Source organism: Silurus aristotelis (assembly GCF_946808225.1).
Source record: "Silurus aristotelis genome assembly, chromosome: 6".
In the NCBI taxonomy this organism is placed as follows: Eukaryota; Metazoa; Chordata; class Actinopteri; order Siluriformes; family Siluridae; genus Silurus; species Silurus aristotelis.
Window position 1 is genome coordinate 26,874,737 of NC_139579.1, and position 16,897 is coordinate 26,891,633.

Here is a 16,897-nt window from a genome sequence, read left to right on the forward strand (position 1 = left end):
AAAATGTTGGCAGGGGACAGCATGAAGCCAAATAAATTAAGGTGTCACTTAAAGACATTACACCCCAATCACGCTGATAAGCCGCTTGAGTTTTTTCAGCGAAAACGTGCCGAATATTCCCAACAATCGTCCCGCAATTGTATAGACAAATACTATTTACAGTCGCGGCGGAGAGTTGGAGGGCGCAAAATGTTTACTTCTTCCTAGGGGAGGCGTAACAGAAAATAATTGAAAAGCACTGGCATACAGTAAGTGAGGCAGATATTTTTGCACATCATTTAACTTTTGACACAATTCACATTGGGCGGTTATTCTCCTCCACGGCATGCATTAGATTTGTGTAACGTTCACATAGTCATAGATTATTTTTCATATTTACCAATCAGGAAGGAGTAATTAGTTTTGCAGGGGCTATGCTCTTTTTATGAACTTCTAAATATGGATGACAACTAATATACTGAACATTTTTTTATTTTGAAGGAAGGCTTTATTATAATTTAAAGTGCTTTAGATATGCTCAATTATTTACTAGTGTTACATGTTCAGGATAGTCTTGTATTACTAAGATCCTATCAGGCAGCATGTCTTTTTTCAATCTTTTTTTGCCTTATGGTAACTTTATTACAACCATTGATGAATCAAGAACAAGAACAGCTGCGCCCCATCAATACCCTGCAGACGTGTTGAAATTTTTCCACTTTCACTTTGATTTGTGTGCCATGACCACAAAACCAAGCTGTCAAATGAAGGATCTGGGTTGACTGACACCCACAGTCCTAAAGGGATGAGGGGGACTAGGTTGCAGTGTGTGAGCAAAATGAGTAATGCTTGTTCTGATGGTCACAAGAGCTTTGCAATAAGTAAATGTGTAAATCAGAAGCTTCTAGGACAGTATTATAAATTTTTTTGGGTGGTATTCTAAGTCCGTACTTTGTGAAGGAATATTGTTTGACATGTCACAGCTAAAACATAAATTTACTTGACAGTGGAATGTAGTAGTGGCAGAAACATGTGACTGCACACGGTAATTGTGTAAAATGTAGCTTTGAAAAAGGCCCTCCGGAAACCTTTTATCCATTGTGTCTTTCAATTTATTTGTTTTCAGTCTGTCGGGTTTGTTTATGTGAGCTTGGTAATCACCAATATTGCTTCATAATATTTCCCCAGTGTTGTTTATTCCCTTGGTTTTAGGCCAATTATAGTCTAGTTATACATATGTAATTTTGTAGGAACAGAATTAAACTTGCACGGTGGGATATTTTTTTTTAGAATGTGAAATACGAGCTTTTTTTTTTAAACCTTTTATTTTAGCACTAACTCCCCCCTCCTCCCACCCCCTCTCCCCCAAAATAGCTAATTCCTGCATACTATTTCAATTCATATAGTCTGGAGCTCAGCATCTATTTTACTTCAGCATCACCGTAACTTCAAAATGGCCCTCACAAAATGCCACTCATAATTATGAGTTATTGGAAACCTACCGTGTGCATTCTAGAGGTGATAGGTGATGTCCGTGGATCAGGATTAATGTTTATTTTCCACTGGGATTTTAGAGTAATCAAAGGCTTTCCCCCCCCTGCATCTTCAATCCTGCTTGCTATTAAAGAATCATTTCAGCAGAAAGCTGATTAAAATTGATTTAAGGTTCTGGCATAACTGGATTTAATGATAAAAATGTCCAGGGGAATCACTGGATGTTATCTAAAGGTGAGACTGCCCATCCATTTTCTTAATGTAAAAAGATGATGAGAGACTGGGGGAGGAGATTGCTTGTTATTTACAAGTAGATCTAGTTATTAACAATGTCAAACTCCTCTGACACCTCCAACTCTCAGCCAGATTTCATTCTGTATCTGTGTTGCAATATTCAGACCCTGGAGAACGAAGACTAGGGAACTGAGAGACACACAGAGAGAGACATATAGCTTCTAGATTTTTTTTCTAATCTCTCATCACATTTGTAAAATATAACAAAAAAAAGGCCTTCGATCCTAACCAGTGAATTGTTAAGTACAGTGATCCGTTAGAGAAATTGTTAATTACAATGTAAATATAGTTTTCTACACTCTATATGTAATACTGAAATCTTTGAGGAAATATTGCCAGTGATTTATCTTTTTAACAAAATCTCACCCACCACAAAGTGAATCATCCAGCATGGATCATATATGATTAAAAAATAACACATCTGTTGAATATGAAACGACTGAAAGACATATGCACATGCACAGTACAAAAGCATGACTGATTTATTTATTTTTTGTAATGTAATTGATGTGTTTGTAAGGGCAATCTGACCTGGTTTTTTGCTTTTTTTCCTTTTTAGGCGTTTGTACATGCTCTACCATGGCCAAAGTGTTCTGCAGCCTCCTGCTTCTGGGAAGTACAGTGATGACAGCCACTGCATGTCCCAAGTACTGTGTCTGCCAAAACCTGTCTGAGTCTCTCGGTACTCTGTGTCCCTCTAAAGGCCTGCTCTTTGTCCCACTTGATATTGACCGGCGAACCGTCGAGCTGCGGCTGGGGGGGAACTACATTATCAGGATTTCTCAGCAGGATTTCGTCAACATGACAAGTCTTGTTGACTTAACACTTTCCCGAAACACCATAAGCGCTATCCAGCCTTTCTCTTTTGTGGATCTTGAGACTCTGCGCTCACTCCATCTGGATAGCAACCGCCTAACCGAGCTTGGCCCAGATGCTCTGAGAGGTCTGGTCAATTTGCAGCACCTCATTCTAAATAACAACCAGCTGGGCCACATCTCCAAAGAATCCTTTGATGACCTGCTGCTAACACTAGAGGATTTAGACCTGTCCTACAACAATTTGCGAAGTGTACCCTGGGAGGCCGTTCGCAAGATGCTCAGCTTGCACCAGCTCAGCCTTGATCACAATCTCATCAGCCACATTTCAGAGGGCACATTCACAGACTTGGACAAATTGGCCAGGCTTGACCTCACATCAAACCGGCTCCAGAAGCTTCCACCAGATCCCATATTTGCACGTTCTCAAAGCAATGTGATGTTTAGTACACCATATGCTCCCATGCTGTCTCTTAGTTTCAGTGGAAACCCACTACATTGTAATTGTGAGATTTTGTGGTTGCGACGGCTTGAGCGGGAGGATGACATGGAAACTTGTGCATCACCTCCAAATCTAAAGGGGCGATACTTCTGGTATGTGCGCGAGGAGGAGTTTGTCTGTGAACCACCTTTGATTACTCAGCATACACACAAACTCCTGGTGCTTGAAGGCCAGACAGCTAGCCTACGCTGCAAGGCAGTGGGTGACCCCATGCCTTACATACACTGGGTGGCTCCTGATGACCGACTCATCAGTAACTCATCAAGGGCCACTATTTACGAGAATGGCACCTTGGATATCATGGTCACCACGTCCAAGGATTATGGCACTTTCACTTGCATTGCCTCCAATGCCGCAGGAGAATCCACAGCCTCAATTGAACTCTCTATTATTCAGCTGCCTCATCTCAGCAACGGCACCAACCGTACCTCACAACCCAAGTCCAGGCTGTCTGACATCACCAGCTCCACGAAGACCAGCAAAGGGGAGACCAAACCTCTGCCCGAACAGGTGGTATCTGTGTCAGAGGTCACATCTGTCTCTGCCCTGGTCAAGTGGACAGTAAGCAAAACAGCTCCCAAGGTGAAAATGTACCAGCTCCAGTACAACTGCTCAGATGATGAGGTCCTGATTTACAGGTAACTATTGAAAGTGTCTTAGCTTTGCTATGATTTGAATACTTATTAGATTGGAAATGCTTGTTCTCCCCTTCTGTCTCCTTCTATTCTACCTTAGGCTAAAAGAACCAGTATATTTTAAAATAATTTTCTATGCTTCTTATAATATTGCTGAAAGCACGAAAGCTTGAAAATAAATACATTAATTAAATTATATAGTAGAAATCCACTAACAAGGATGTCAGGAAAAGACCCAATTATTATATAAGCTACTTAAATGCAAATCTTCTTATTGTCTTGCAGTTGTTTTCTGCTTTGAACACCAACAATAAATATTCTCTAATTCTCTAAACAATGCTATATATTATGTAATTATAGGTCTTTATTATGTAATGCAAAACAGCTTAGAGTTGTACTCTGTACCCTTATTCCTGTATTTCATATTTTATACACTATATTTCCTATACATTATAGCCTCAAGTTTGTTTTTAAAAGAACAATAGTCAAAAATGTACATCCAACAGTTCACTATTCAATATCTAACTAATTATGTGCTGCTAAGTACCAGGGTTGGTGGCATATTAGCAAAGCATGATAACTGTAGTAGCCAAATACACTCAGGAGAGGCACCAACAACCTATGCTACTTCTTTTTCAACTGTTTTAACACACAATGTCTTTGTTTGCCATTAATGAGAGGTCATATGTGACAGGATAAGAGAAAACATAACCATGGTAGTTTATTTATTTTTTATTTAATGGGGAACTAAAATTTGTTAATTAATAATAATTAATTGATGGTAGGAATTAAACTTACCATCAATTGAATAGGGATTTAAGTTATATCATGCCTTATGCACCATAGGAATGAACATAAAGAAATCACTCACTCCAGGTGTTTGAAATCATATATTTTTACGTAAGTAAAAAAAAAAAAAGTTACAAACATTCTTGTTTCTTTCTTGAATCATGGCTATGTGCCATTCATTTCCATACAAAATGAAGGGTGACATGTAACATTGTTCTTCCTATTGTGAACATAAGGTCAGTAGTTGTAACAAAACTAGGGACAATTGCTGGTGATTGCATGCAGGTTTGGCCTTTGAAAATAAATTATAGTCTTAATTTATTCAACTCTGAGAAGAATGATTCTTGAATGAAGTCTTTTTAGCTCAGACAAATGTTTATAATGATATTCTATTTATGTAATGAAAGATCCTGTAATTATGTCATTATATTATAAAAATTATTATTTTTTCTAAATTAGTCACCTGGTAAACTATCTACTATCAACAGCATACTCTTAACTAATCTATATTTTCCTATTGGAGTATTAGTGGGTGGTAGAGGATGTTTACTGTCAGTGTTATGTAAATCACAGGGTCTATAGTATGCAGTAACTCTGTGGGAATAGCAAATGCTGAGATCCTACTACTGTGAAGTGTAAATATGTTGACTTATGTCTCATTCATAAGTCTGCATGGAATATATCAGTGAATCCTGTCATTTGTTTTTTTTTTTTAAGATATAACTGTCCTTGTATTGGAGTAGGATGCTATATATTAGTAACTACAGCAGAGCTAAAAAAGTGCTGTTTTCTTACCAGCTGTTATGCATATGTTTTATCCATTTTGCAGGGGAAAAGGTACTTGAATCTTTGTTTTTATTTGCACATTTCTGTCTGTCAGTTCTTGTTTGGAGCATTCTATAGAATGGCGTTAACTGAGTTTCTAATGCAAATTGCATTAGAATCCTTTTTACTTATTAATTGCTAGTTGTTGTTTTTTTTTTACACTAGAATAATGAAACTAACAGACAATTAAATCGTAAAACTATTGTATAGGGATTCACTCTTTAGGCCAAAAAAAAAGTGTTTTTATTCTGTTGATTGCTGGGTATAAAACCTTTTAGGATAGAAAAAGGATAGAGGGATAGAAATATACAGAGCACAAAAGATAAATCCAGAAGTTTAGAAATTACTTGAAAAGTATTTAATGTACATAAAATATTTAGATACAATCAGTGGTCCATATCCCAAGTTAAACAGAAATCAACTTATTAGAAATGTTCTATCATTACAGAAAAATAAATCATTTTTTGCTAGAATCTTAAATGTTAATGTTACTGCTATGTTGAGTGTTTTTTACTAGTAAAACACTCAACATAGCAATAACATTAACATTTAAAATTCTATTCAGAATTTCTATTATGAAAGAGTATGAGCCATTGAACTTTTTTAAATAAAAAAATATAACTACCCTAATTTCCGGACCATTAAGCGCACCCATATATAAGCCGCACCCACTGAATTTAACATTTGTCTACTCTGAAACTAATGAACTTTACACAGGCGTTAACGTAAGACAGTGTCTGTTACACGGCTTGTATCTAAACAGTAGCCTACCAGTAGTCTTCCTCCTTCCTTTCACAACAATTTCTCTCGGGAGTTTTTCTTTTCGCATCATCGTGCCTTTAAAAATCAACATCGGTGAAGCTTTTCTCCCGATGCTGTGCAGCTCAGAACACAGGTGAAGTGTGTTTTTTCATGCCCGGTTGTTTTCAGCGTGACGAATGATTCGCATTTCCTGTAGACAGTCCGAGTGAGCGGCAGGTCAAACGTCAGAGGAACCTCATCCATATTTATGATGTGGTGCGGCCGGATTCAGTGGGAGCGCATCTGATTTAATATAAAGAGTTTCATTGGTTCACCTGAACCCGTTCGCCAATTTCATTGGTCTAATGTTATGGGGCTCAGTTTTTTGGCTTGAAGCTTATGAAACCAGGAAATACGGTATGCAATTGGTAAGAAGCAACAGTCACAATGTCTTTATCAGGAAATATCTATATAAGTCCCTCTTTGTCAGTGAACTGGAAAGGCACTTGTTAGAATAAAGGCTATAGCATTAGCTGTCACTTAGAATAGAAGAATAGTCTTTATTTGTCACATATACAATACAGCACAGTAAAATTCTTTTTTGCATATCTCAGCTTGCTCTGAAGCTGGGGTCAGCCATGATACAGCACCTATGAAGCACAGAGGGTTAAGGGGCCTTGCTCAAGGACCCAAGAGTGGCAGCTTGGCGATACTGGGGCTTTTACCCCCTAATCTTCTGATTAGTAACCCAGAGCCTTAATCACTGAGCTACCACTCCCCTTGACTGAGCTGCAGCGACCAGTGGCGGCAGTTGATTATCAGAGATCACCCATATCTTAATGTGTTACACCAAGAAAGCTATGAGGTACTAAAATGAACTTTCTGGCAGGATGTACCACTTAAAACCTTTGTAGCAAAATTAGAAATATATTGAATAAAAGCAAATAAAACACATTTATACTAGTTTTATGTTTGATCTTTTACTGGCAGATTATGTTGCATATTTAACACATTCTTTTTAAGTGGCAAGCAAAATTATTAGCTAATACAGTAGAATCAATAAATCAGAGTACATTGTAAATGATCAAATATAACGTCGAGAAACAGGTGTAATAGTTTTTAATATATACAGTAGCTTACAAAAGTGAGTAAACCCCTTCATTTTCAGCAACGATTTTATTATTTCTTTTCAATAGACAATACTACAGAAAAAAAAACTTAGATATATTTTAGAGTATTCATTGTGCAGCTTGTATAGCTATATAGATTTACTGTTCTCTGAAAATAACTCAACATACAGCCATGGTTGTCTAAAAAGTTATCAACAAAGTGAGAACTGCACATTAACTACTCTAAAATATATCCAAGTTTAATTTCTAAAATATTGTCCATTGAGAAGAAATACTAAAATGGTTGCTGGCATGTGTGTACTCACTTTTGTGAGATTCTATAATTATATTACAATATAATTTCTTCTTCATTCTTAAAATATCTTCAGTTGCTACATTTGGGTGTTTGTGTGTGCGTGTGTGTGTGTGTGTGTGCGTGTGTGTGTGTGTGTGTGTGTGTGTGTGTGTGTGTGTGTGTGTGTGTGTGTGTTTGTCCTTGCTCACAAAGATTTTAAAGACTAATAAATAAATCAATATGATTTATATATATATATAGTGCTTTCTCTCTATCTCACACACACACACACACACACACACACACACACACACACACACACACACACACACACACACACACACAATTAACAGACAAATCAATGCTTTGCCACTTAAATTTATTATTATTTTTTTTATATATACAATTTTAAACAAAAATTTGTAGCATTATCTCATTTTCAGATTTCTTTTTGAAGGTTGTAATTACATATGATTTTACGTTTGTGGCACACAAACTCAGAACAACCTTATTCTGTGTGGAGGCTGCAAAAAATCTACACCTCCATTCCCCAAACTAACTTAGTAGAACCTTCTCAAGAGCTGAGCTTAAAAAAAAAAGTTGAGATGTATCCAAAATAATACTGTTCCTCAGATATGGCTCAAGCAAGAACATTGAAAAGCACTAACACTAAACACTAGCAAATAGTTCATAAGTATAAAGAAAAATGTAAGTAGACAGATGTTTTCTGTAATTTGATTGTTGCTGAGAAAATTCCTGTCTGGTTAAAATTGATACAAATGAAGTGTAGTGATAATATCTAATGTTTTTTTATTGTTTCCAAAGCATTTTCAGTCTCTTTTGGAAAATAATAGTAATGCTTTTTCATGGAGGGATGATAGTCTTGTATCATTTACATAAGAACCTCAGAGATATAAATGAATTATACTCCACTCTCTTCAAACCAAACCATGCTACAATCACCTCACAAAACTCAAAAGAAATATATAATTATTTGGACAACAAGTGTGTGGGGGGATAATTAAAGAAAACATAGACTAACAAAAACCGAGACAGTGAAACAAATAAATGAATGAATGATTTAAATGAATAGACAAAAGCTTGTAGGTGTCTTCAAGACTTCATCTTCAGTAACAGCATTGTAATTCTGCATGAATAATGTTTTTTGTTAGAACGAGGGGTATAATGCAGTCAATATGTCACACTGCAATTCTTCTACTGATATGGCTATAGTGTGCTGTTGAAGGAAAGATAAATCACAGTCACACTTCCTTAGGCCTGAGATATACACGTTATAAAGGCCAAGCAGTAGAATATGCAGTTTCCTGGCAGTTACAGTAGAAACTTGTAAATAAAAAAAATCATTTTAAGGCCTGTATTAAATTTTTTATTAGAACTTTATTTACTTAAAGGCGTAAAAACAGGCCAATGTTCATGCCAATCTATTAATTTAGCTAAAAAGAAAAAACTTAGGGAGTTAATATTGTTTATTTAAATGAATAAAAATATGATTAAAGGGCAGTTATTACATTTGTGGGGGAAAAAGCATTACTGGGATTCGAAGCCAAAATTATAATGTTTAGTCAAGTCATGTCAAGTTTATTTGTATAGCGCTTTAAACAACAGACAGTGTCTCAAAGCAGCTTTACAGAAATCAACAGTTAAGGTGAATGGTGTGCATTTATCCCTGATGAGCAGCCGTGGTGACTGTGGCAAGGAAAAACTCCCTTAGATGTTCTGAGGAAGAAACCTTGAGACTCAAAATTGGAACCCATCCTCATCAAGAGTTTGATCATAAATCTTTTAACAATACAGAAGACTGAAGAATGAGAACTAACATGAGTACTGGAGTTTAAGATTATAAGTAAATGTTCTTTCTACAGTCTTTGGTATAAAACTAGGAGCTACTGAGCTCAACATTTGTGATCATCACAGATCCAGCATCAGCTTCTCCATGCCAGAGCCTTCAAACACTCCAGGAGGTCCAATGTCAAAACTCCACACATGTAGTGGGATCCAATGTTTAGTAGGGAATTATGGATTAGCATTTCAGCTTTCATGCTTATATTGTTGAAAGCATTTAAACAGAAAAAGTTTATCTTGGTCATGTCATATTTGGAAGTGTTGTACCACCTTTAATTGATGCTGTTCTTGCTGCATAATTGTGCATTACGTGTGGCAATCTTCCGTTTCTTCCAGTGGGAGATCTGAACTCGCCAAGCCTAACAGTTAACACATGAAAAATCCTCATTTAAGTATTGTTTTATCCCTCTGCTTTTCACCTGCCAGCTCTCATGCAATTATTCTTTGCAAATTGCTTGCAAAACACAACCAAGTCCCTTCACAGTCTGTCTGAGCACCTATCCTGTCTTATAGCAACAGTGCACACAAATGAGCAGTTATTATGTTTTAATCTTCCAAAACTTTTATCTAGAGCTTCAAACATGAGCAATAAAACATAAAACAGACTATAAATGAATTTAGTTAGTTCTGCTTTTCATTCTCATTTTCTTTTTTATTCTTTATTTTGATTAACCTTGTAGTCTGAGTAAAATCACAGATCCACCTGGAAAACAAGGCACACATGCGTTCGGGTAATTGTTTTGTTTGTGCTGCAAGATCTCTGGACGACACATTTGTCTAATCTTGTACGATTTAATTAAAAATATGTTTATATTTCACCAGCCAGCGATCTTCAAAGACGCAGGGCATGGAAATGTATATTCCAGAAGAATGCAAAGCTGTTGAAACTGTTGAATTACCTTTATGAGTTAATTAGCCTTAAGATGACTTGAGTGTTTTTGTTTGCTTGTTTCATTGCTATGTTTTCTTTTTATTTTCAATTGCTCTGCAGTTCTTTGGGTTTTACTCTTTTAATTATAGAAAAAAACCTCAAAGAGTACACAAAGGAACACTGCCAGAAGCCACTGGGTTCTTTAGTGCTCATGATATGATACTGGTTCACAGCTCATCATAGACTTTCTATACAAACCAGTGGGAATCACAAAACTGTAAAAAAAAGTACACTGAAGATACGTAGTATACAAGACACAGAATTGTCAGCTTGGAAGGCATAAAGCTTTACAGTAATTGGGCTAATTTTTTAAGGAAAATCTATTTATTTGCTTGTTTATCTATTTCATATGTGTCAAACTCAAGGGCCACATTTGGCCCGACATACAATTATATCCGGCCCGCGAGATCACTTTATATAGATCTATTATTATTGTTATGAATTATAAATTAATATGAAGCGCTGATAACACACACTACAGATCCCATAATGCATTGCTTCAGCTACCTCGCCGAACGCTAGGCTACCTGGGAACATTCCAGCGTCAATCAAGTCAAGCTTCCGTTGATGTATTTAACCCTATTGGAAAGTTATTGCGAAGCCCCTCACAATGGCGAAGAGAAAAGTTGATTCTAATAACAGAGCCTTTCAAAACCAATGGGAGGCTAAGAATATGTTTACTGACACTGCCGGTAAACACGTGTGTCTTATTTGTGGAGCGAATGTGGCTGTAATTAAGGAATTGACTCTAAGACGGCACTACAAGAAAAAACATCAGGAGAAGCTGAAAAACCTGAATGCAGAGCAGAAGATACAGAATGTAGAAGAGTTAAAGAAGAATCTGACATTTCAGCAGATGTTTTTCACCAGAGTAAAATTAACTTTTGTATATTTATATTTGCAGTTTTTTTTTTTTTTTTTTTTTTGCATGTTCATATATTTTTATGGAGAGCAAAATATTTTAAGTTATTTAAAGTTTAAGTTTATTTTATTTTTTTTAAATGGCATTAAAGCAAAGAAATCTGATTGTTTTGATTTGTTGTTATTTTAACATTTACTTAAAAGCACAATGTTTATTTATTTCTTCAGGGTTTTTTTTGCAGCATGTTCATATTTCTAACTTGTATAATTTTGACAGGAGATATTTTTTTGGAGAGCAAAATATTTTAAGAGCAAAATAAGTTATTTAAAGTTTAAATTATTTTTTTCTGGAATAATATTCCTGTCTGTTTTATATTTTTTGTTAAATAAAAAAAAAACATTTAGTTTTAGTGTGTTCAATAAATATTTATCCTGTTCGGAAATGAATTAAAAAAATATTGGAAAATTCTTCTTTTCCTTTTCCTCATTTTCTTCTTCTTCCACCTCTACTTCTTCTTATTCTTCTTATTCTTCTTTTTCTTCTTCTTATTATTATTATTGTGACTATTTTTATTACTATTATTATTATTGTTGTTGTTTTGATAATGTACTTATTGTTTCGAAGAAAAAGAAGAATTCTCCCACTAATTTTGGTGAACAAGAAAAGACAATTTAACAAGATTAAATCTTAGACTGAGATCAATTTACATAACATATTCATTATTGTTATTATTTTAATACTATTGAAATAAGTTTCTTCAAGGAATCTTTGCTATTATATTTGTAATTGGCTTTGATATCTGCTATTTTTATTTGCTTCCCTGAGGTGAAAAACTGCATATTATTTGGTTTGTTTGCTGATGTTAAAGCTTTGTCATTTGTTTTTATTCTTGTTTAAAGGATGATACCATTTGCAAGCAGAGCCTTTGTGGTCAACAACTTGATGCCAGGAATGCAGTACGACCTCTGCGTGCTCGCCATCTGGGATGACACGGTCACCACCCTCACTGCCACCAACATAGTGGGCTGCGTTCAGTTTGTGACGCGTGACGACTATCCTCGCTGCCAGTCTCTTCACAGGCAGTTCCTCGGGGGAACGATGATCTTGGTGATCGGCGGCGTGATCGTGGCGACTCTCCTGGTCTTCATTGTCATCCTCATGGTGCGCTACAAAGTGAGTAGCTCTTCCCAAGTCGCCAAGCTTGTATCAGTGAGCAACACTTACTCACAAACCAATGGTGGAATGCAGGCAGCACAGTTGGTTAATGGGGCTCCTCCACCTCCGGCGCCCAAAGCCATAGTCGTGATGCATGATGAGGTTGTAGAGTTTAAGTGTGGCTCTTTGCAAAGCAGCCTCTCTTCCACTTCCTCAACAGACTCGATTGGCAGTGAGAAGGTGCGGCGCTATGACCCGAGTGCCGAGTCCAGCGCTGGACCTCACAGATGGAAGCGTGCTCCAGCTAAAACAAGGGCAAATCTAGACCACCTGCTTGGAGCTTTTGCCTCTCTGGACATAAAAGCTCCAGCGAGGGATCCAGGTAACCGTTCCTCCACAGGGCCTATCATGGCTGCCATGGACATTCTTTCAGACAAGGAGCCACTGCTGGGCCGTGGGGACTCCAGGCTAGGCCGCTTGCTCAAGCTGCCGCTGGAGAGCAAGCCCAAGCGCAGTCATTCCTTTGACATGGGTGATGTTGGTGCTTCGCAGTGCCTTAGCTACCCACAGCGTATCAGCAACATCTGGACTAAAAGGAGTCTGTCAGTAAATGGCATGCTGCTGCAATGCGACGAGAGTGAGGGAGAAGGAGATAAAGGGACACTTGACAGCTCTGAATGGGTCATGGAAAGTACAGTCTGATTAATGGCCAAGACTTCTGTCTCGTCTTTTTGTCAGAAAAGGCCAGGCTTTTGGCGTCAGTCCTGTTTGAAAAAGAGCAAATGGCCTGACTTTTCAAAAGAAATAGGACTCCTAGGACCTAATTGAAAGGATATGTACTGCATGAATTCCCATGTTAATGATTTTGTCCTTCTGTTCATTTGATCAAACCACAAACTCCAGGTTGACATTATGAGCATACAAATGAGGGAAGTGGCCACAGCGAGGGCTGGCCCTCATCACTGAAGCCTAAACCTGAGGCTCTCGCTGACTGCTTTTACAATTTGAGAACAGATGTGGATTGGATATCCTATCATGAATGATGTATGAGAATCTCAGAGAAAATAAAAGACTTTTCCCCCTCAAAACTAAGTGGATGTGCGCAAATGACACATGAGACTAAATGCACACTTTGGATGAAAATACATTTGTATGAAAAAAAAGTGTGGAAAAAATGTGAATGTAATAAAATACAGTATTTTTACTTTTTTGCCAAATATTTTTTTTTTTTTTTTTTTTTTTTATAACCCCAATAACCAATAACTTATTGCTCTAAATTTTCATGCTCCTGTACTTTGGCCATGATCAAAATTCAAATAAATATCCAAACGGTATGGTTGTAGTATCAGATAAATGATCTTTGCACTCACTGAGTGTTGTAATAGGAATAAAATAATTATTTACATGGTTATTTTATTATAAATCAAATCTTCAAATCCTTTGATGGATTTTTAGAAAATAAATAATTTGTTGTACCCTGGACTTGACCTAAGGCAGAAATTACACTGTTGATATTGACTTCTTTTGGTTCATGTTTTTATTTACAGTTCATCATTCAGTCAAATTCTTCTCGAATTTGGCATTCATTTTATAATTTTTAACATTTTATATGAAAAATAGAAGTACACTGTTACTGCTTCTGCCTTGTAAAAGTGATGAGGAAAAAAAAAGTAAAAAAAAAAAAACATTTTATTTTTATTTTTATTATTATTATTTGGAAAACATTTATTTTTATATGTGCATAGTTTTATTCATTTATTGCATTTGATACTTACCATAATCCAATAATTATTTCTGATTATTTAAAAAAAATACATGAACAATTAATCACACATCTCCATTTAAGTTCTGTTTTTATATTAGTTTTTCTTACTGCATTTGCTGAATGAATATTTCAATTCATTTTTGTACAACTATGTATGAAAGCAAGGTGTACAGTGATTCTTTAATTTTCCTGTTCAGCGTAAGTATGAAGGTGCGTCTATGTGTGTACGTGACGTTACATAGACCGATTTTTATCTTGGGTTGTAAAAAACAAAGAAAAAGAAGTCTTCTGTGAAATATTTCTGTGATTAAAAGCTTTTGTTACAAAAAAAAAAGATATATATATAAACACGAATTTACTGAAGTCATGCATTGCACTTTATTTCTTCTCCTCTTATTCAGTGCTGCTGTTTTTATTTAGTCCACATGGTTATAGCTCTCAGTGGCTGTATTTTTAGCTGCAGGATGTTCTCATTTGTCCTGCTGCACAGATGCTGACTAGGAGATTGAGGATTTTGCCGAGGCCTAACGGACAAGAGTAATGTTTAGAGCAAAATGAAATATTTCCAGTACATTTATTTTGTAACCATTAAAACACTCATGGGGCAGGTCTAAATCAGAATTTATTTATTGCATGCATTAATAAAGCATTAAATAAAAAGCACGTGGGCACAACATCCTTGTTTGGGTAATTACATGATTGGAGAACCATTTGTGGCCTATTAATATTACATATGCTAATATTAATTTGAAAAGTAATATGTTAAAGAGTAAAGTGTCCTTCAAAATCGATGTGCAAAAGCTTAAAACATTAATGAATATTAAAACATTTAATTGAATTAACAAATATTAATTATCTCTAAAATTATATTTATTTACTAGGAATATTTTTTTTTATCTTTCTCAATTTTATATATTACTGATTTTCTTTCATTATTATTTATTATTATCATTATTATTATTATTATTATTTGGCCTGTCTGTCTTAATATAATGTCTTATTTTTCCGTCTTTTATTTCAATTAGCCATTTTTGTTACTTTTTTAATCAGTTTTTGCCATTTTTATGTTTCTCAATATTTTAACTTATTTGTTGTTGTTTTTTTATATTATTTTATCATAATAAGCAATCTTATACATAACAGATGCTATATAAGTATTAATTATTAATTACAATTAAATAATATAATATAATCATTAATTATTGTTTATTTTCTTCTTTTTCCTCTTATTATTATCATTAACATTTACCGTCTGCAGGGTCATCAACACTGGTTCGCTAGATTACAAACTTAAGATAACATCAGCCTACAATACTGTTTTTTTTTTTTTTTTTTTAAACAAAGACGCCAAACCAGGAACAGTGTTACTTTAAGTGTTTCAGGAAGAAGTGGGTCTTTACCCGTTGCTTGAAGATAGCCAGTGACTCAGCTGTTTGGACATCTAGGGGAAGTTCATGCCATCACCTTCCATCACTGATGTCTCTAAGGTAAGATGGTGCTATTGTTATTATTATTATTATTATTATTATTATTATTATTATTGTTATTATTTATTTGTTATTATTACTTACTAGTAGTAGTGGTATTAGTAGTAGTAAATATAATAATAATAATGATAATTAATAATAATAATAATAATAATAATAATAATAATAATAATAATAAAGACAGAACTTCAAGTTGCCCATCCCATTCATCTCTAATTGAATTTTGCCTGGAAATATAATCATTAAGCATTTTAATGCTTTTAGTAATGCTATTACTTTTACATTGCTGTGTGAATCCATTTAACAGTTCATGCATCAAACATCAGTTTCCATCAGTCATTCATTATAAATTTAGGAAAATGTACATTCCACACATAGATTCGCTCAACACTGTAACCTGAACATTTCTTATCCAAATCACATGTTCAACCCAAGGTTGAACATGTGATTTGGATAAGAAGTTTTATTAATAAATTTTAAAACTTAAAATGTATTAATATATATATATATTTTTTTTTTTTTTTTTTTTTATTTATTCAAAATTTCAGTTCCCCCCCAAAAAAAGTAATTCAAATGTAGTCATTATCTCCATACTTAGTACCATGGATGGACACATTTTGTTAGTTTGATAATTATAAAAAAAAAATAAAAAAAAAACATGCTGATGCAAAATAGAGCAATCTATACCTATTGGCATTCATAGTAAGCCTGTATAAAAGTGAGATATTATACACTATATGGGCAAAAGTATTGAGGCACCTGAGTTTTCCCAGTTTCTCCAAAGTGCTACCACAAAGTTGGAGGCACACAGTTCTATAGGATGTCTTCGTTCCATCATTACAATGCCCTTGTGCACAAAGCCAGTTCCATAAAGATATGCTTTACATATGAATATATGATTTACTCGAGTTGTCGTAAAAGATCTCGAATGGCCTGCTATAGTTTTCTGATCTCAACCCTATTAAACACCTTTGGGATGATTTGGAATGGTGACTGCACCCCAGGCTTTCTCACTTCACCTACAGCAGTACCTGACTCTAATAACACCTCCATTATCGGGAGATCTTCCCAGAAGAGTTGAGGTTAGTATAACAGTAAATGGGAATCAAATGTGGAATGAGATGTTCAAAAAGCACATGGTCGGTTGTGTACAAACCTTTGTCTATATACAGTAGTGTATCTTATATAGAAATATAAGAAAAAAAATTTACTGAGTATATTTACGATGGGCAGAATGGCATCCTAATCATGCAATTACAATTTTTCCTGTTGGATCTGAGCTAGCCCCAGAGCCATCAGTTTATCAATTTACATAACGCATTTTCAATTGACCACAATATCGAATGAATCATGAAT

The 16,897-nt window shown here is 35.2% G+C and overlaps 1 protein-coding gene across 3 annotated transcripts in view; it reads left to right on the forward strand.

Moving 5' to 3' along the window:
* LOC310727808 (leucine-rich repeat and fibronectin type-III domain-containing protein 2) overlaps positions 1–14,417 on the forward strand; it is a 144,356-nt gene extending 129,939 nt beyond the window's left edge. For all 3 annotated transcript variants that reach the window (XM_083544627.1, XM_083544626.1, XM_083544628.1), the window contains 2 exons: positions 2,327–3,722; positions 12,034–14,417. In XM_083544627.1, coding sequence (XP_083400753.1) covers positions 2,347–3,722; positions 12,034–12,991 — 2,334 coding nt within the window. In that variant the 5' untranslated portion in view covers positions 2,327–2,346 and the 3' untranslated portion in view covers positions 12,992–14,417. The remainder of the gene's footprint in view (positions 1–2,326; positions 3,723–12,033) is intronic.
* The last annotated feature ends 2,480 nt before the right edge of the window (positions 14,418–16,897 follow it).